This window comes from Cygnus atratus, chromosome 9, assembly GCF_013377495.2.
Source record: "Cygnus atratus isolate AKBS03 ecotype Queensland, Australia chromosome 9, CAtr_DNAZoo_HiC_assembly, whole genome shotgun sequence".
Lineage (NCBI taxonomy): Eukaryota > Metazoa > Chordata > Aves > Anseriformes > Anatidae > Cygnus > Cygnus atratus.
The window spans coordinates 13,469,673-13,491,008 of NC_066370.1; the positions used below are offsets into that span (position 1 = coordinate 13,469,673).

A 21,336-nucleotide genomic window follows, 5' to 3' on the forward strand; every position below is an offset into this window, starting at 1 on the left:
ACCACTGTGGGCCTTCATAGACAGCTTGTGCAGAAGCTGCTTAACCTCTCGAGCAGGGCAGGAAACCTGAGCCAGTCATTCCGGATTCTCTCACATTCCACAGAAAATCAGCTCGTACATCTCATTAACTGGAACCAGACAGAGTCAGACAACCTAAATTAAAATGGAGCTCTCTAAGTATATCCTCTTGTATCCAAACCGAGGACAGAAGTCACTTAAATAGTTCCCTGTGGTTTCCATGTGGCCTCACCCGTTGAGGACAGAGCCTGAGGAGCTGGAGGATGAGGTTCAGCACCGAGGCTTGGCACCAAGCCCCACCTGGGAAGGACATGCTGCAGTGACCACCACAGGGCTCTGCAGGAGCCAGACCTGAAGTACAAGACTTGCCAGCCCGTCTCAGTGCTGGCCATGCCCGGGAACACCTGGGATCACATAAAACCAGCAATGCGTGTTGGTACCACACTTACCAAAACCTTCTACCAACTGTGTTGTGTGGTACGTGGCTGTATCATTTAGTCTGGATAAGGCAAATATTGACTATACTGACCTGAAAAAAAAAGTGGGTAACAATAAATATTGCAAGAAATAGCTTAGGTTACTCAGAATATGTTGACACACATGTAACAAAGTAAGCTTTCCCTTAATTATGACTTGAATTCAATTTTTTTCATAATCTCGACAGAACACCAGTTTACACAATCATAGTTGCCCATTTTCACTTGGTTCAGATCACTGAAATGCCTAATGTACAATAAAATGTTAGAGGACTTCAGGATATGAATATTTGAAATTCACTACAAAAATTCTGTATAGTGCTGAGAAGACAAGGGTTCTGACCTCTGAATTTACAATTCATGAAAAGCAAAACACTATTCATCGGACCTTCAAGATTACAGACTATCTGAGAAATCATAAGAAACGAAACTGTAGAATTTTCTTACCTAATTCCAACAACAATAATCAACAATTCTACTAAAGATTCAAGGCCTTAAGCATTGAGAAGCTAAAGAAATTCATTCATCAATAAAATCTTTGGATTCTAAACAGTTTACAGGAAAAAAATTAGGGAAATTGAGGCCTGCAAGTATTTAATTCAAGTATTAACAAGGCAATCACTCAAAAATACTTCATTCATTTTTATATCCTCAAAAAGACAAGAAAGCAAACTAAGCATGTGTTTAGCCACATTTTTTAACAGTGGTCTGGCCACGTGTCATGTTCTAGGTTACAGGCCACTTTGACATGTGAGGTGGAAGGGTTTGTACACTGCAGGATGATATCCTGGCTGTCACTTACTCTAACTACTCCAAGAGTCCTCACTGAATCCGTCTGCCTACATGCTGAAACAAAGAAAAATGAAGAAGTCTAAGAGAATGGAAAAGATCAATCTTTTCTCTCTTCAGTCCAAGACAGGCATGTATTCATTTTCTTAAATATTTACCTGAATTCTCAGTTGTTTCTGAAACTGTTTTGTAGAAAAATGCACAAAAACAAGTGCCAGAAACCAGATTCTCCTCCCCTCACCAGGCTGCAAAACAAGGACCAGCTGCTCTACTGGAATTCAATTCCTTGCCACACTGCTGTTGCAACTTAAAATTTACATGCTTCAGAAGGCTAGACAATTCCATGAAAACTCAGGGATTCAGGGTTATGAAATAGAGAGGTCATCTCCAGCTCCTGGGATCCCTGAAATGGAAAAGGCAGAAAGCATCATCCCTATTTTTTCCTGTTCAGATCCATTCCCTAGTCTGATGCTCTGGCTGCTGCTGGAAGCACAGCACCAGACCACATGATAACAGTGTGATCTCAAGGTTTTTATTCTCCAGCAAGAGAAAATGTGAAGGCAAATATATATATATATATAATTTTTTTTTTTGCATTTTTTTAATAGTGCATTTTATTTCATCTGTTTGTTCAGTTCATGGTTTTTCAGGTTGAAGGACAAAACAAATCTTGAGCAGTACAACATAAGTAAAAATGAGCAGGTAAAGTAACAGGAACGAAACAAATGAAAAACTAACATGGAAAACAAAAGAAAATGGACTAATGGATATGCAAAGACAAATGACTAAGTGGTAATGCTATAAATAAATAACTATTTAATTTCTTTAAATTTCAAGAACAAGAAAGCAAAATGTGCCTTTTTGTGCTGGTTACTCAGGCTTAAACCAAATTAGTAGCTCCCAAGCTTTCATACACAAGAAATATGCTCAGTATTGTGTTCTGTGTTATGATCTGTTTCTTCTTCAGAAACACAAGACATTTTATTTTACCTTTTTCACAGCTGCAGAATACTAAGGTGGCATTTTCAGAACCATCAGTGAAATCTCCAACGCGCTGGACCAGCAGCAGCTAATTTATAGTCTATCAGTTCATGCCCATGTGCCTGATTATCCCTCTAACATCGTTCCTCATTTGTTACTGTACAATGAACGTCATCGGTTGTTTTTGTGCCCAGTCATTCACTTGTCTTCTATCCCCTGCAGCTAGTTTAGCTAACCTAATAAAAAATATTAATCACCCACCTCTGCCTCAGTTTCCCTACCCCTGCCACACAGACACACACCGTACCTCGGATCGTTCATGACATGACCTTCTGGGACTCCAGTCCCAATCAAAGGGACCTGTTTTAATCAACTGAAAATCTATAAAACATCCTTCCCCTTTTATCTCCTAACTCCACCAATTTTAACTGCCTTTGATCCAAGAACTATCATTTTCAAAGACATTACGATAATTATAATGACCCTCTGATGACCAGATAATCCCATGCAGGCTTTTATCTCCATGTTCCCTGTTTTCAAAGAAGTCTGGAAGATCTGCGAGTCCTCACTTCCCTTTACAAAGACAAGCTGACTTCTCCTCAATATATGTTTATGTGTTAATTCTTCTCAATAATAATTTCCCTCAGTTTGTACAATAAGGAAATCAGAGCTGCACTGCTGTAGCCTCAGAGTACAACTCCTCACCTTTTTGAAAGGGCATCCTATTGCCTTTTTATTACTATTATTACTACCACTACTCTAGGAACACCCAGACAGTTTAAACAAAAAGGTCGCACACAACACAATGGACCCTTCATCCATATTAAACACAAGCTCCTTAAGAAATCCTGAGTAAATGTCATCTCATATTGACCACCTGTGCTTCTTACCAAATTAATTTCTCTTCTATTGACATCTGGTTCTTCCTATTTTTAAAACAGCAAATGAGTCACAGGAACTACTCCAAGCTCAAACGTGGGACTGCCCTATAGCTGTTTTATTGCCTAGAGAAATATTTTACTCTTTATTTACTCTGGTTACCTGAGAATAGTTACCTGGGATAGTGTTATTGGCATCAGCAGTTCTGATCAGTTGTATTTCACAGTCAATTTGCATGCTAGTTAATTTAGGATGAAACTAGTTAAGTGCTGCTCTATAATGAGTCTTAATGTGTTGACTTTTAAAAAGCTGTGTACAGAATTTCCCTCGTGGTGTTCAAAAAGGACAACAAAACTGAAAGAGTTGAAAAAATTAAAAGCAGTAGTAAGGAGATATGATAGAAGTTTTAAAGTATAAACTGCGTCCTGGCAGTTTACAGCTTCCAGACAGCAATTTGAAGTCATTACATTAGATGTTGAATCAGAGATTGTGATATATTTTTGTATTTTTAAGTACAAACCTTATTTGTCATAATTGTTCTTTTTACACAGGAAATACTCCTTTATTACCCTGATTTGGCAGTTACATCATGTCCCACTAAGCTTTTAAAATGCGTATCATATTAAGATCCTTCTTTAAAATTAGATTTTCTATCTGAATTTACCTAGCTCCAGTTCCCAGACTGGTAATACAGATGCTTTCTTCTACCAAACAAACAAGCTTTCTAATTACAGAAATCTATCCCTGTGTATTTATATTTAGTCTGTGATCAAGTCATCTCCTGATTTTCCTTTGGATGAACTAAGCAGAGGTTCTTAAGTTTCTCTTTTCAAAGCAGGTCTTCTTGAACACAATCTACAGTTACAACCCCTTTTCTGAACACCCTTTCCCAATTTATCAGGATCCCTTTTCACACCGTGATTTCAGATAGGAGACCGCACATTGCAGCCAGAATCCAGAGCTCCCTCTCCCTCCTTCTCCAAGGGAAAACCAAGTCCCTTCTCCCCTGCTATATCTCACTGCACGTTCAGATACAGTTAACTAAGAGTAACTACTGTTTGCTCACTAAATTAAATTTACTATGAAGCAACTTTTACCCTGCTCCCTACTATGTCTAAGAAACCAAATGCTATTACCTGAGAGGCCCATAACATGTGTTGCTCAATTAAGTTCAACATTTATCAGTCAGTGAAAAATATAAATAAATAGATATACACCCTATGAGGTAGGACAGACAAACAGAAGACGGGTGGAGAGGCTAGAAGACTCCCACCAAACATTCCTGCAGTCTGGTGGGTTCAAGCAAATGCGTCATAAAGCAGTGGGAAGAAACTGAAAATTCCAGAGTCAAAAAAGTGCCGCACTGTGCCCAAACCTTGGACAAGATATCTGAAGTTGTACCAGGAGACTGACGCGACTACATAGATACTAGCCTCCAATAACAAAGTGAACTTCCACAAAGTGGTTAAAACTAAGGCTAACTAAAAAGGGGAACATTCTAAAAGAGACTACAAGAACGTGGAGAGAAAAAAAATCAATGAGCATTCCTGTTTTGCCAGAGTCAAAATAAAATTTAAAACTATTTTGTCCTGATTCTTTCTAATGTTATTAAAATTACGGATAAGGTGGTCTGCTCTTCTTAAATCATTTCACAGAAGAGACTGCTGCAAGGGACTATGCACCGGAAGCATTTTAATGGAGCAGAAGACAGAAAATTCATAAATGCCAAGATCAGCTTACAAAAGAGAGAAAATGAGTCACAAATGCCTGTTATCTGTCTGGAGAACGTGCCAGCTCAACTACGTCCTAATGCGCAGTTAAACAAAGGGTGGAATAGGAGCAAATGGACAACAGAGACAAGCTGTAGAGCGAGCCTGATGTATTACAGAAGTAGGTTACATGCAGCGAGATGAAATTCAATAACAACTGGAGTCACGTGGAACAGCAATAGGCAGCACAAAGACACCCTGCAGAATACCAAACTGGAAAACAAGGCCAAAAGTCCTTCGGCTAGTGGCAAACTAATTTTCAAAAAATAGACACAGAAGAGAGGCCTTGCCTTACATCAAACTGCGGTCCTTCAATTTCTTTTAATTATTATTATTTTATATATATATATATATATATATATACACACACATATATAAAGCTCAGGCTGTAAGGGACTCTCTCTGGAACCTCGGGCTCCTTCTGTAAACACTTTCTAACACTTTTTAACAATTTCGTGTGCAATAGACATGAATACTTAAGACTGAAGTTTTCTTGACAAGAAGAGAAGTGCAGTTTTAGGAACATATTAAAATCGGTAATCTTCGGAATAGAGATCACGAGTCACGTAATGTCACGTAAATTGTGTTGGTGTTGGCTCCCCGCTGTAGCCAATGCCTTTCCTCTTATGAATCCAAGTACTGTGCCGGTGAAGTAAAGGGGGCGTGCCTTTCCCTTCCCAAACCTGTGTGGGTGTGAAGTTGGCACATGCGGGTGCTCACCGGTTTCATGTCTTGCAGCACGGCAACGATGGTATGGACTGGTGACAGGCTACCTGGAAGCACTGCTTGCTGCTGAGGGCTTTGGTTGCCACTTTCACCTGTGATTTCCTAGTTGTTCTGTCTCACTCAGAGCTGATTTTACAGAATTTCTTCGTATTTGTTCCATTATACCTCAAAAAAATTACTTTTTCCTGAATGAGTAAGAAACGTGATAAAAGATGAAGGGAACACAAAATGTCATGGTTTTTGAGTCCTATTAGTGCAGGGTCTTTCTGGCTACGTTGTGCCAAATACTCCGAACATTCAGGAAACGCAGGCACCGAAGGCCCTGTTGATCCACTACCTTCAGCAAATCATCTAGGCGTCTTTTAGTATGAAGCCAAGAAATGGAAGGCTGTGAAAGAGGAAGGACTGTAGGTCTGTCATATAACTTTGCTATTTTACCTCATATTGTGCTAGTCATCCTCTCAGTTGAGGCTCACATTGATTGATGAAGTGTTTTGAAAGCCAAATGCAGGCCAGTCAGTCTTTCACCAGCTGTCAGTTTAGTAAACAGCTCTAGCAAGCTCCTGTGGTATAGTGTTTCTGTATGGCTGCCAAAGCTGCTGTATACATTTCAGTTAATACAACTATTAAGTAAATGACTGTCTGAGAGAACCACCAAGTCTGCAGTGAACACCATCTTGTTCCTGTTCTTCTATTTTGGGCTGTGGTATCAAGAGCACTCTCGATTATGATTAAGGATGTGCAGGATGATTTTTATAGTTTGAAGAAATTAATGCAACCAAAATGTCTCAGATATTTTTAGAAAACATGACTTTGTGACTTTGTCTCTTTAGAATGGCCTGCATCCATATTTAAGGGCTGATACAGTAACTTAATTTGCTCTATGCAACTAAGACTTTTAGGGTACCAAGATTTTGAGTTGGGTTCAAGCTTTGTGTCTTCAGCCTTTCTAGGATTTATAGTAAGTTGAAGAGAGAAAGTGTGGTGTTGATACAGCAAGGTAAACTGAAATCTTGATGTGCCCATTAGCTGTGCGGTCTCGTTGGAAGAGTTTGCTTCCCTTTCCTAGAACATGGGGTGGGGCCGGTGCTTTCTCCTGTGCTCCAGAAGAGAGGAGGTCTGTGAATTTGTCTTGTTCAATAACAGCTGCTTTGTAAAAGGTTCAGTGAAGTGGGTAGGATCTTAATCTTCTTTTTCCCTTCCTGAAAGGCATTTATGCCACAGTTATCTTCCTGTATTAACATTAGAATCACTGTATCTGTCAATTTTTTCCATTTCTCAGAAATGAGCCTACCTAGCATAAAGTACTGAAACACAGTAAGTGAGCTCCTAGAACTCTGACAGGGAATTACTTCGTATTTCTCTGTTCCTTCCCTACCCTCATTGACATTCATAGAGCAGTTTTATTAACACGCATTTGCTATTGATTCCTGTTTCAAATGTGTTATTCTACCATCTCTTGGGACCAATTTTCTTCTTTATTCTACTGATAATGTTTTAAGACCTACCTGGTACTTGGTGTTGTCATTGCTTACACATTGACCCTGAGTCACAGAACCCTAGAATGGCCTAGGTTGGAATTGGATTGTTGACCTTAGTGATCTTGAAGGTATTTTCCAACCTAGCTGATTCTGTAATTCCAATGGCTCTGTAACAGACAGGGCCCATGGACGTTTTCCTACCTTAAGGAAGGATATTTCCTTTAACGCTGTCTCTAAAGTGTCTTTAATGTTCAGGCAAGTGGAGATCGTCTAGTTTCTTGTATCAGGAACACTTGCAGATTTCTCCAGTTAGAAGGAAAGAAAACCTTCTGATGACAGCCAGGGCTGTTTGTGCACTAACCAAACGCTGTAATGAAGTTGTAGCAGGTAGAAGTCTAAAAGGGCACTATAATCACAATGCTGGTCTCATAGACATAGGCAACGATATCAAATGTCAATAGGCTTTGACAAGGACATATGCACCCTGCCAGATGCCATGTTCATGTTAAGGCAGCAATCCATCAAATTTATTCCTCATGAAATGGATAGGAGGGTTCCTATTTCACAACAGATGGGTAACTTTTTACAATCTGTCAAGGAAACTCAAAGCTTTAATACAGAGGCTGAATTTAGTGCTGAGACCTGATTTCTAGTTAACACCACCCCCACCTCCTAGCAAGTCTTCCCTGAATCCTAGACGCACCTGCTGAGGATCTGCCTTTTCTGGTTTTGCCCAAAGTAGCACCAACAACAGTCATGTCTGTACCAGTCAAAATAATTAGAATCATAGAATTCTAGTATTCTTTCTAAAAAGTCTTGCATGAAGGGAAGGGGGAGGGAGGATCTACTCTGTGATGTACTAATAAAGCTGCAGTATCTCCTAAACCGTGACTGGTTTACTGTCCCCTTCAAGTGACCACCTCTTGCTAGTAGCTTGTGTTCCTTCCAGTAAGTGCTTGGGCTCCAATGCAAAAAGCTGACTCACCTGAGCGGCATACATTCTCTGTACCTCCTTCATGTTTAACAAAGATTACCTACTATAAGCTGCTGCTGGAGTAAATGCTGAAGTTGGCACAGAGGTGTTCTAATCTCCACTTGACCGACCTGGCTGAGGGTGGAAGCCACCTCATCAACAGTGATGTGCATTTAGGCTACTGCAGATTTTTCCCTGAGGAAGTAAGGTGTGAGGACACAGTTGTTCCAGTTAACTGTGATCCTCTTTTCCTGCCCCCCCCCTTTTTTTTTTTTTATGGTGATGGCATGTATCATGACTGTATGGGGTTTTCATATTCCAGAATGCTTGCAGGGGTCCTAGGGTTTGTGCAGTGCCGTTGCTTGCATTTTGAAAGACTCAAGGCTCCAAGTACTAAGCTCAACATTTAAAAAAAATATATATAATCAAAAATGGCCTAGTTCTCAAACTATTGGTTAGAGCCTACTTCTTGTTAATACATCTCCCTTAAAAATATTAATTTGTACCATTTTTATCTTTGATATAATGCCATCTTATGGCAGTGAAAGTAATACTTTCAAAAAGTAAATTCATACTGCTACAAACATGTAATACCGCATAGCTTAAAAAAATTAAGGAAACAGGACAGTAGAGCTCATGTTTACACTTCAGAATTGCTTTCTCATAGTTAAAATCACCCAAAACAAACTATTTAAAGCTGCTTTCTCATAGGCTATTCACAATATTAGCAGCAACTGTTTACAGGCAGTATATGCTTAAATTTTAAGCTCGGGAAAAGTCTGCATTAAAAAAAACTAATGATGACAATAGTTCTTCTGTGTAGATAAAATCCCTACAGTCACTCCTGTAATTCCTTTCTTCTTCATTACATCACCAATTTAAATCCACACAGTAAATTGAATAAAACGTCCTGCTAGTGAAGAGCTTAATGTTATACAATGGCTGCCACAATCAAGTCCCAGTTTCACTTATAAAATTGAGCGGATACTAAAAGAGCCACACATCCATGCTGAAATGTAGTATCATTCCCAAATAATATATTCCACTGAGACTCATCTTGATATACTTGACTGAGATATTTAATACTTGCACTGCTATCAAACCTTCTGAAATTTTAGTTGCAGTATCTTCTGCAAGTTCCAGGTTTCATACGAAGCCCTCCCTTCTTTTTCCCCCCTTAACTTTGTGATGTTCATCTAGAAATACTTTTAAATACATTTTTAAATATAACAATTATAGAAAGGATGGTAAATACGGCTGTAAGTGATCAACTTTTGCAGTTCCTGACCTGTAAAAAGCACAATAAAAAAGGAATTATGGATATAGATTTATTTTTAATCATCTTTTAAATGCATCTTAGAACACCTCTGTGTTTGTCTTATTACATATAGCATTTTATACATGCTAGAATTATGTTTATAGTATTTCAATTAATTTTACTTACCAAGCAATATTCTCGGAATAACGACACATGGCAAAACTGGTTAAAGATCTTCCAAGAAATAGATTCAAAGGCAAGAAATGTTTGGGCTTAAACAACTGGCAGAAGCAGTTTGATAAGCTCTGAAATTTCAAGTTAAGCTTTTGAATTTATACACTTAAACGTATGACTGAAATGGATGAATGGAGTTACATGGTTTTCTGTGTTTTTTCTTCCTTTCCTAAAACACGGCCTAAAAAACAGAAGCACCAATAAGCATGGCATATTCTAAGAGCTAAACACTTTCTCAGTATCAAATGCCAGAAGCATATTATACTACGTTACTTGCCCAGAATAGCACAAATGCATTGCAGTTAGAACCGGTTTAGTGCTCCCTGAGTTTCAGACAAGTCAGTTTCTGAATTTGTAGCACAGCACAGGCCAAGTACCACTTAAAGTTAAAATGCATTCCGAGGCAAGATAGTGGTGTTTGTCATCAAGAATAGGCGCTTCTCAGAGCTTGGGTTTTTATTAAAGAAATTAATATATTTCTAAACAAGAACTGAAAGATCAGCTTCTAACCAAATTCCCTAATTCTGCTAGCTGAAGAACTAACTCCTCATCACAGGGAGTGTAGAAGGAAGATGAAAAAACCAAGGGCCACAAATGCCTGAGAATGTTATTTCAGCTTCCCTGAATTTGCAGAGGAGAAGGGTGCAGTTAGCAGGGCAGCAAGGCATTGCTACCACTGTGACAGTTCACTGCTGCAAATGGAATGGTCATTAACCCAGGGGATGTACGGCCATGCCATGGCCAGAATGCAGCATCTGATCACTGAACTCTCCTCAATACTTCAGTAACGCAGAGGCCACAGATCGATGCAATCCCCTCAAGTTCCATGCAAGGCACTCTGGAGACCTCAGCTAGGGCAGGACACAGGCAGAGGTTCAGAAAGGCTGCTTTTGCTGTCTACGGTTGAACCTGTTTGCACCGTTTATTTCCACTGCTGGGTGGGTGGAATTTTTCCCCATGAGAGATGGGTGATGTTCCTTGAACATTCTGGTAACATCCAGAAGGGCTGATATTAGTAGAGAAGGCAACTTTAGCATCTGAAAACTGCTAGTCTTCAGGGTGCTGCGGCTTCTTATAGGAGCCTTTCACTGCAGACTCATCCTCCATGCCACAACGCATTTGTGCACGATTTCTTTCGGGCATACACCTAACGCTAACTACAGCGGAAAGCAGCGTTACCGTATCAGTCACCAACTTCTTCCTCACTTCTTTAGGGTGTAAGACCCTTACTTGAGCAATGCATACCCCCAAACCCCAAGTCTCTTCTTTAGCAAGGGTCCTCTTACCACCACCCAGCTGGGGAGAAGGTGACCTGCTGCAAGCCCTTGAGAAAGAAAGGAGGGTGCAACCCCACCTCCAGGAGTCCTTGCCTTTGCACTGGGAATAGAGGGGCCTAAGCAGGTAGCGCCATGCCATGGCACGCCATGGCACCCAAGAAAGCCAAGCAAATGAAGGGGCAGCCAAAAACGCTTTTTTTCCTGATGTTAGATCAGCTGCAATGGGCAGATAAAGGTAGGAGGATAGTAAAATATCTTTTCTAGAGGAAGAAACAATAACAGGCTCTTTTCCTTTCAGTGCACTACTTAGGAATATCCTTATTCATTTTCTACAAACACTTCCAAATTTTTTTTTTAAACTTTCTTTTGGCCATGAACATATGTAAGTAGATCATTTTAAGAACTGTCATACTTAGGAAAAAAAAGCAGGCTTTCATGGAGGTAAGCTATCCCACACTCCAAGATGGGGCTATTCAGTACTTTATTTATCAGCAAATTTCTAGTCCTGACTAGTCAGAAACTGGAAGAAGCCTCATGCACTCCAACAGTATTTGTTCAAGCATTAACAGTTAAGTGCAACCCCAATATTTATGCAGAAAACTAATACTGTATATTTTGGTTTTTAAAAACTAACAGTATCTAAAAGCTGTTATGTCTACCTAATGCAGAGTTGGATAATGACCCATTACAGAAACTACAGAATCCATCTTCTGCATGAACATTTGCAGCAAGAAACTGAAATCCCTTCTAAGATCTCACACTCGTTTACTCTAAATTCACAACCATAAAACAGATAATAAGCAAACGTCACAATAAGAGGAAATGTTAGTTTATCCTTGAAACAATTACTAACAGATAAAATACTTAATATTGACATGTCTAAGGACATGTTTAAACAAGTTTTTGTATTATTCTAGCTTAAATCACATCAGGAAAGAATTATTCTTGTCTAAAGCTGAATTTAGCTTGGTAATAAGCAAAATAAAACTAGTCCTTTTTCTTTTTTTAAGAATACTGGTCTCAGCAATTTTCTGTATTTCTTCCTGTTTCATTATCATTTTTGTCATCAATTACTATTTCATTATAGGAGATGATCATCTGCTAATACCAGTGAGTTTAAACTTTTCTCAATATTAACCCTCTTCAGAATTCTCCCCCAATCTATATACTTCAGATTTGACTCCTCTCCTCCTACCTCAATAATAATCAATAAAAATCAGTACTTACAGCAGATCTACAGTGAAATTGAAAAATGCAGTGTCTTTCCTACAGACTGCACTAATAAATGTATATTCTGTATGGAAGGAAGGCATGCCTTATTTATAGATTGTTAGCAGCCAAAAAAACAGAACTGACACAGACTAAATTAAAACATGTAGCATGACAAATTCAAGACTTGAAATCGCTTAATCCTTTCTTTCAAATACAATTCCTTAATCAGGAAATACGTGGTTGCTATATGAACTGTCATCTTACTGTGGCTATGGATCTGGTATTCCTTAGCTGCATTATTCCCCTCCAGGGACAGGCAGCACAATGTAAATGGCATTTTTCAGTATGTCATTAAAATACCTCATATTTCAACTTGTTGGAGGCTCTCCATTTGCAAAATAACTTTCAGAAAACTCGCATCTCATTTAAGTGTCTCCATTTTCATGCTTTAATGCTAAGAATTATACAGAGCTCTGTGAAATATGAAAATGAAAGCAGACAGAAAACACCATTCATAAAACAGAGATTTATAAATAAATTGCTATTGCTGACTAGCAAGTAACCAGAAAGCATGCAGACAATAATTTCAACAAGTGGAATATTACCTGGGTGGAGCTGGCAGCAACCGAAATGCAGTCAATGAAACCATGTCTCCGAGTGAAAAATGCAACTATCTGCTGCCAACGGGAAGGCTCATTTCGTAACTCATCTGTCGAGCCTTTCTTTGCCCACTGCTTGTGCTTTGGGCCTACAGAGCTATGGCTTGAGCCCGTGTTGCCTCGATTGGCGCGAGAATAGAGGAGTGTGTTATTTCCGAAAATGTAATTCATCTCTGCGGCTCTGCAGGTGGTTGCCAGGCAGTCTTACTTCCCTACCAGCTGCTGAGTGGTGAATGAGCAGGAAAAAAAAGATGCAGATAGAATTACAGCAGCATCACTTACAAACCAGGAAAACAAAATTCTTCATAGCTGATGCTGTTCTTCTTCCAAGCTTTTCTACCACCTACATCCTTCCTCTACCTGTGATTGCTCGAGAGTATGCTCATTATTGTAATTCTAAGAAAAAGCACAAGTAAATGTTTTCCTTCTTTTTCCTTTTTCAGAACGACAGGATCAAAAGCTTGTTTGATCGAAAGCTTGTTTTCTCCTCCTAGAGAAATAATACCTGCACCTAACAGGTACTTAAGAGAAATTGGATGGCAGGTACAGTACAACGTTAGAAATCCACAGCTAAAAGGATGGTGGTGCATGGTAACAGCTACTGGGTGGAGAAAGCATGGATCACAAATCACCAAGTTTCAATCACTGTCTCCATTAAGATCCAATAGCATCTTTTCACTGCCTGCATAAATTATAAACATGAACTGAATTAAACAGGGAACATGCAGCAATGCAGCACAACTTCACTAGTTTCAGTCTTCTGAAAACATTCCTCAGAAAAAAGGAGACCTCATTCAGAATGAATAGCCAAGAAAGAATCGCTGGTTCCTTTTTTATTTAAAAAAAATCCTCCCTCTTTAGCACATAAAACAACTCAGAAGGAAACATACCCTTCTGAACACAACACAGTCATTTTATGCTGTGTATCAGTGGAGGGCTAGTTTTTTGTTTTTGTTTTTTTGACTCAGCAAGATTAGGGATATTAGCATTAAACACTAGAATTCAACGCTTTGTTGCTCTTATTTTATCACTAACATGTCAGGATCTTAACACCTATCTCCAGAATTCTGCAAGAACTCTAGGCATAATACGAAAACAACAAATATATCGTGACCAAAGGTTGTATCTCAGAAGTACAAGAAATGGCAAAAAAAAAAATCTGAAAGATGCTTATTGTGCACTAACAAATTTTCCATAAAATTACTTTGATTTCCAATAAAAATCACAAGACTACTAGTGCTATAGGAGTACATTTTCTTTGCTCTCTTCACAGTAAAAAGAGAAGTCGCACAGTAAACAACTAAAAGGTTATCTGGAATTCAAGTTATCTTACTGAATTATTCACTATTCAAATTTTACACTTTTTTTTTTTTTTTTTTTTTTTTTTAAGTCCTCCAGCTCAAATGCAAGAGACTGCTTTAGGAAATCAGTTACGTATTGAGGCTTTCAGTACAGCTTGCCTCTAGAAATCCAATACAAAATTATCAAAACTGCCTGTCCTATTTTCTATACAAAATGCTCTAGTGGTCAGAACCATACACCAGGGAAAACGTTTTCTTAAAAGAAAAGCCTCAATATGGTTAACAAAGGCAGAAAAGTCCCTATATGGGCTTACCACGCTGATACAACCTACAACAATAGAGTTTTACAAATCTACTGACTCACAATGCTCATTTTAGCAGAAATTATTAAATCCCTCCATATACTTTTTTGGCTGCAATATACTCTTTTCCATGTGAAATTTTCACCAACTGCTTATGTTACAATGCAAACAAAAATAATTCGATATTTGTGTTTACCGAGATATTGGTAATAAGATCCATGCACAATTTACTTCTCATTACTAGTACACCTCAATAACAACACTGACAGCATTTTTCAGACAAACCTTATTAATATTCATAAAATACGATGGCTTATCACTGTAAATCATATGAAGCTAGGTCTGATTTGGGCACAGCCCTTAAAGCTGTGTTCATAAAGTAGGTAACAGAAGTAAAGATACATCTGAGACACAGTAGAAAATAAACTAGAAACTTTTTACAGTGTGAATTCTTCTAATTTGAGGGAAGAGACGATTGTAGCCTTACCTGAACATTTATATTGTTATAGGCACAAAAAAATGTAAATAAGAACTTAAAAAAACACAGTTCTGACATTCTGGAATTTTTATTCAAAATTTCTGTTGTCAACACAGTAGGAAGACAAAGATGTATACATTTTCCTCCTATCCCAACCCCTAACTTCAGTGCTGAAAGCAAAGCTGCAAAGGACACTTTGGAACTTAAACAAGCTGTATAGTTCTTAATCTGTGCCCTAACACACACGTTTCCATGTTCAGAAAATGCATTCTTTTAAACACTTGCCAAGATTTCATCACCATACATATCGCTATTGAGATACTGCTATGCAGTTCGAAGTTTGTTGGTATAAAAGAACACAAGCTATTCATTACTGCTAAAGGAGAAAATTTAATTTTATACACACAAATATCTGATAGAAAGTCCACTGCGATGGCCTAGCTTGACTTCCTGCAAAACAAATGACAACGATTTTTCATCTTTAAAGATGTAGGCTTGCCACTGGTTTGAATTAAGCTAAGTGTTTCATAGGCCATATTCTGTGCAGGTCAGATCTAGAATAAAACATTGTTTGCACATGTGGTCTGGAAAACTGCCCTCCAGAGCTGCCTGGGTTTTGCTGGCTGGGAAGGAAGAGGCACTCGGGAAGGCTCACCAGGACGCGCTGATGCGGACAACACAGTGAAGCAGGGGCTGAGCAGAACAACCAACCACAACCAAAACGCTTGGTCATGAGCAGGACCAAAGGCCAAGACACAGAGAGGCATAAGCAATTAAAGTCAAAAAGGAACATCCTGTACCTTATTCTGACCCCTGTATGACAAACTCTTTTAACTGTGATTGCTAGGGAAGCACAGCTATCCATAAATCAAAACTGACAGGCAAGAAAAGTGTCTTTCAAAAAAATTCTGCATGTAATATTCGTACACCTATGTGTCTCCATAGGCTTCAAAATGGACAGCCACACGGGCGAGTATTGTTTATAATTCTGAAAATAATAATCCATAATACATGGACAAGAGCCTATTTTTCTTGACATTATATGGACCAGTTTGAAGGTGAGACAGGTAGGCTGTATTTTAAGGCATTTTCCTTCGATGACTGGTCCCACTCACGCCACAACAAACCCAGGGCATCATTGACATAGGGGCTTTAGAAATCAGCACTTCAGGAAAGGCAGGTATAGACAAAAATTCCTGATAGTGAAGCTATGAGGCTTTCCTTTTGATGCGACAGAGGGACAAAAATCCAGAGAGGGACTTCAAGCAGAGGTTAAACAATCACACTGGTGACACAAGACAAGCAATCTGTGCTGGTACCCTCTTTACGGATATTAATGGTATTGAGCAGGATTTACTGATGCCTAAGAAGATATAGCTGCAATTATTTGCAGAAGCCTGCACTACGGTAATGAGGTAAACCCAGATTGTACAAGTTACAGCCACAACAACCCAAAGGTGGCAGCATAGCCTACCTCTAGAAATGATGCAGCATCACGATAAAGCAAAGGGGTCTGGACAGGAAGAATACTAGCTTGTGCAGGTGAAAATAAAGACGGGTGGGAGGTAAAATAAGGACTTGTTTTGAACAAAATGCATTTCAGTGGAGTCTGAAGGTAGTCTGCACCTACATGTAGTAGTCTACATGACGGTAGTCTACACCTACACGTAGAAATCCCAGTAAGTATCCAGAGGAGACAATCCAAGAATCCTCAGTACAGAGGTGGGGGCTCAAACTGCAGCAAATGGCCTATGGGGCCGGGGCAGGGCAGGAGACTCACCAGGGTGTCTGAAGAAGCCCTGAGGAGAGCTGCTGTCATTCCCTCCCCATATTCTGCACACTAAACTGATGGGGACAAAAAAAACCCACAGCCAAACAAAGGCCTTATTTACTGTGAGGCAAGAATTAAGAATTCACAGATAAACATAATTAAGATTTACAAATCAGTACACACAGTACGCATACCTTTCTAAAGCTTAATAAAATTACTGAAAGATGCATCTGCTTTTGTAGCAGACACGGAACAACATTATTTGTTATGCAGCCAGTTAACAAGATACAGCAACCACTATGATTAAATGTATTTAAAAATTAGCATCAAATACTTGGAATGGAGTTACTCTGATTTTGTACTTGAGCCATTTCTTATTATCAGCTTGCTGGGACGAGTTAAACATGACATACCGTACTTTAATCTCAAAGAAAGCTTTCCTGCACATACCTCCACCAGCAGGCATACCTTGAAATTGAAATATACAGCAACAAAAACTGTTTGCATATGCAAACAGCAGTTATATGTCAATTGCTCTTTAAACAACAACAAGCAAGACTGAATTCTTTGAAAAATGTCTTCTGTTAGTTTTCTTACCACACTGCTAAACAGTACAAACTGGATAATGGATAAACTGATACATTTTAGAGAGTAAATTCAAGAAGAACCTAAAACAGTGGCAGGTGCTTATTGTTCAGTACCACTTACCTTACTATTAAAAAGTAGAGACAAATGAAATGCGTACAACTAAATTTAAATACTCAAATAGAAGACTATATAAGTAGCTCCCAAGGTGGGGAAAAAACACTGAAAAATATAATATATGGGACCAAAAGGATGGCGTTCGATCAACTGTAATTTACATAGTCAAAAAAGTACATATTTCAGTATGAAACCTACAGATTATTCCAGAATTATACATTACTAGTAGAAGGACGAACATCAACGATTACTAAAAAGCATTCGTATTACACCCCCATAACCTACCAATCTGTGCAGATTAAAGTGCCTGGTTTTCCGTACACTGCTCATGAATCTTCTGCCCATCCTTTTGGCACGCCAGACTGATAAAAACATCCTATGTTTAACACAAGTTTCTTTAGTCTTTCTTCAAAGTGAGCCCAGCTGCACTGAGCTCTCCAGGGAAATCTCAGGGGAAATGAGTACAACCAGTTATTAAGACAACTTGATGTTGATTACTATATCCTAGGTTGTTCCAATGTTTGGATTAATCCACCTTCCATCTGTTACAGTTTTTCTTTCTTATCTCTGTTGACAAGAATTTGTTGAACAGATCCACATTGAAAGAGAGGCAGATTTGGTCAACTGCTTCTTAACAGGAGACACAAACTGATACCTCTGCACATATTTGTATATTCCTCAACTTAAAGGAACTTTGAAAGTAGCAACCTGTTAAGGACTTGGGCAAGGCTTTTTAATTAACAATTACAGAGCACCTGCTCAAGAGTGGCCACCAAAACATAACACTAGCCTGAAAATGAGTACTTCTGAGGGTCTGTTCAAGTTGGTCTTCATAATTTCTGCTGATCTCCCATGTACATCCCTAACTCCAGAGGTACTGTCTTCCTGCTGAAGACAGCATAAAGTTTTAAGGGTCTTCATTTAGGTAACAGTAAGAGATTGCAACTTTCTCACAATCATAAATGTCAGCTAATCTTGCAAAATGCATGCCAACCTATCTTTAATTAATAAATGGAAGCAGCATCAGCAGCTTCAGGGGAACCTTGCCTACCTGGCTCAGAGGGAAGTAAGATTTAGGAGATCATACAAGCAGGAAAATGTACTGGGGCAAATAGCGAGGTAAAATTACTTTGACTGTTGTCTCACCTTGAGCATGCCTTTGTAGTTCAAGAAATCCTAATGCCCATTATTTCACTGAGCTTTTCCACTCTTAATGAGCAGAGAAGCCTATTTTAACAGGTGCTCCACAAGCTCTCAAGACATCTGCGGAAGCACTTGAGAGGATGAGGGGGACAGAGGAGGAGGGTGTGGAGTGGCTGCAGGCAGGACAGACCAGGAGAGGAACCTATCCATCTTATCAGCACAACATTCGGAGACTACCAGCAGCTGAAAGATTTCCAAAGTTACAGCCTGACTGGGGGATCACTGGGGTTAGTGGCTATAATTTAATCATTCTATATATAAATATATATAGTATATAAAATTTATATACTGCTAATTTATATTTCTGAATAAGCTTACATTTCTGAAATAACAACTCGCTAATTATACTTTTACTGACCTAACCTTACTGACTTCAGTTTTGTTAACGATCTCCTGACTCAGCTCCTTCCCAAATGAGGAGTCAAACTGATCTATCTTTCACTGTAGGGTAGCTGCTCCCTGTCTGACCACTCTTTCTTTCTCTTCTGCGAACCATTTCTAGTTTGATATACCTTCTGATATAAGAAACCATGCAGTTCTCAAGGAACACTGCAGATTTCTACAGTGATACAATAACGCAATTTTATTCCCATTTGCTTCCCCAGACATTCTTGCTATTCTGTTTGCCTTTTCGAGTGTTACTGAGCACTGAAATGATTTTTCCATCAGTCTATTTTAACCCTGAGCTCTCATTCCTCTGAGATGATACAACGAGGAGACCAGTTTTTCCTGACATACTTATGGTAGCCTCCATCCATCATGATTACTGATGTTCTTTCCTACCCTTTACTTTCCTGTTGGTTTATTGTTTCCTTCTGCTGTTTATTTTTTTTAGTTAACTAAACCTTAAGTTTTTTTTTCTTAATCCACGACAACCTAATTTTTCTATAAGCCTTTTCAGGGAATTACATTGCATGCATCTAAGAAAAACTAGAAACCAACATCAACAACATGATCTTCATGCACACGCTCTAATACCTTTGTGCAGCAGAAGACTCTGCAATGCTTTCATCACTTCCTCATCAGCACTTACTCCAGGCACTCATTGATCCTGCCCTTTACAACAGTTCCTCCATTTTCCCAGTTCAGAATGAGGCCGAGTTGCCATTTCTACGAGCCCTTCCAGATGCCTTTTTAAGAAAAGTACCACCTTGCCGTATTTCATTCCTGTGATACCACAGTCAATTTAGGCAGACTTATACATCACTGTAGCACTAACACGTACATAGTTTGAGTCCATTTAAAACTATTCAACATAAATACCAATAGGTCTTGAAAACACTTTTACAAAGATGTCTGAACATGTGTCAAAAACAGGTATACACTAAATGGGCTCAAGACATTTATCCCACAAAGTAAAACTACAGTGCATGTTGTCAGCTGGACCAGACTGCAAAGCCTGTGACACAGCTTTGGGTATCACTTACATTGGAAAATTTTTTGAAACTGTCTACACATACATTGTAAATACAGGGCTGTAAATAAAATACTTATCCTTTCATGTGCAGATCGCTTTAAATGAAGGATACTTCATTTTAAGACTTTTTTTTTCCATCATATTGCATCATGAACCATTATGTTAAAACCTTAAAATGATTTATTACTCACAGTTTTTTTCCTTGATAGAAAACTAATTGTCAGTCCACAGTTTAAAATCTTGTTTGATATCAGATCTATCACAGATTTTGCTTGGTTGGAGTTTTAATGTTTCTCATTAAAGGAAATATTAGATTGAAAAATGAAAGTATGATAGAAAAGCTAAATTCAGCTTTACAATTAAAATCTTTTTTGTAGCATCACCATCTAGTGGTCGCTCTTGTTAGCAACGTATTGCTTTCCAGTACACCAAAGCCAGATCAGCTTGGTCACATTTTATTTCATAGTAACTTGAGAAACTCTCATGCTGCAATCCCAAATTCCTACAAAAAATTTTGAAAGCTCGTACTGAAGAAACTCTAGTACTAGCTGCCTGCCTACCTGAAAATGTTCAAGTGTCTGGGACAGAATACTTGTGAAGGAAGTTTGACCATTCTTCTTACCTGTCCGTGATTGTCTATTACCAAGCACTCAAAAAAAAAAAAATGCATTTTACAGGGTGAAATAGAGTTTCACTTCACCCAGTGTTAGAGAACAGAGGATAAAAAATCTCATAGGTTAAGTGTACATCTCTGATGCTTGAGGTACATAGTGTACACTTCCTCATAAACTGACAAAAGCTCGACCCTAACAAGGCAAAAACATCACGTGCCCTGTCTTATGCTTAAACTTCAAATCAGTACACATAGTATTGGTTACTTCGTGACAACTGCAAACGTCCAAAATCCTACCCCACCCTGAGGTAGCTCATCCCTCTTAGACAGGAAACCACCTTGAGTTACTATGGCACTTAACATAAAACATCTGAAAATAGTAATTACATGCACATCCTCTAAACACTTTAGACATATGTTTGACTTTTTGGTTACTGAAGGATGCTCTTTGAAAACCATCCAAGTGTCCAAGCAAGTTGCAACAGCTACTTTAAGTCCTACAGATGATGAAAGCTCCTCTTGAGGACAAAAACTATTTAAAACCTTGCACACCTCAGTTCTTCATCATCTTCTATCCATGTTCTGCATTAGTGTTCTAGGCTGCAGAGGGCTTGCTAAAAAGAGAAGGTATTCCTCAGAAAAATCTGATTGTACTGCCCTCTGCAGCATTTCTCAAAAAGCAGCATATGACTGCAAAGCAGCGTTTACATCCAAAAGGTTCTCCAAGCTAACAACTCCGTATTTGAAATTTCAAAAGTATTTAGCAAGCCTAACTAAAAAAACAGCCTTCCTGTGTTATTACTATAATGAACACATC

General features: G+C 38.7%; 1 protein-coding gene across 3 annotated transcripts in view; it reads right to left on the reverse strand.

Annotated features, from left to right (window-relative positions):
* The window catches only part of DLG1 (discs large MAGUK scaffold protein 1), a 151,780-nt gene that overhangs the window by 74,033 nt on the left and 56,411 nt on the right, over positions 1–21,336 (reverse strand). The window contains exon 1 of one of the 3 annotated variants that reach the window (XM_035544712.2): positions 12,679–13,144. The exons of the other annotated variants lie outside the window; for them this stretch is intronic. Coding sequence (XP_035400605.1) covers positions 12,679–12,903 — 225 coding nt within the window. The 5' untranslated portion in view covers positions 12,904–13,144. Of the gene's footprint in view, positions 1–12,678; positions 13,145–21,336 lie in introns of those variants that run through there. 3 annotated transcript variants of the gene reach the window in all.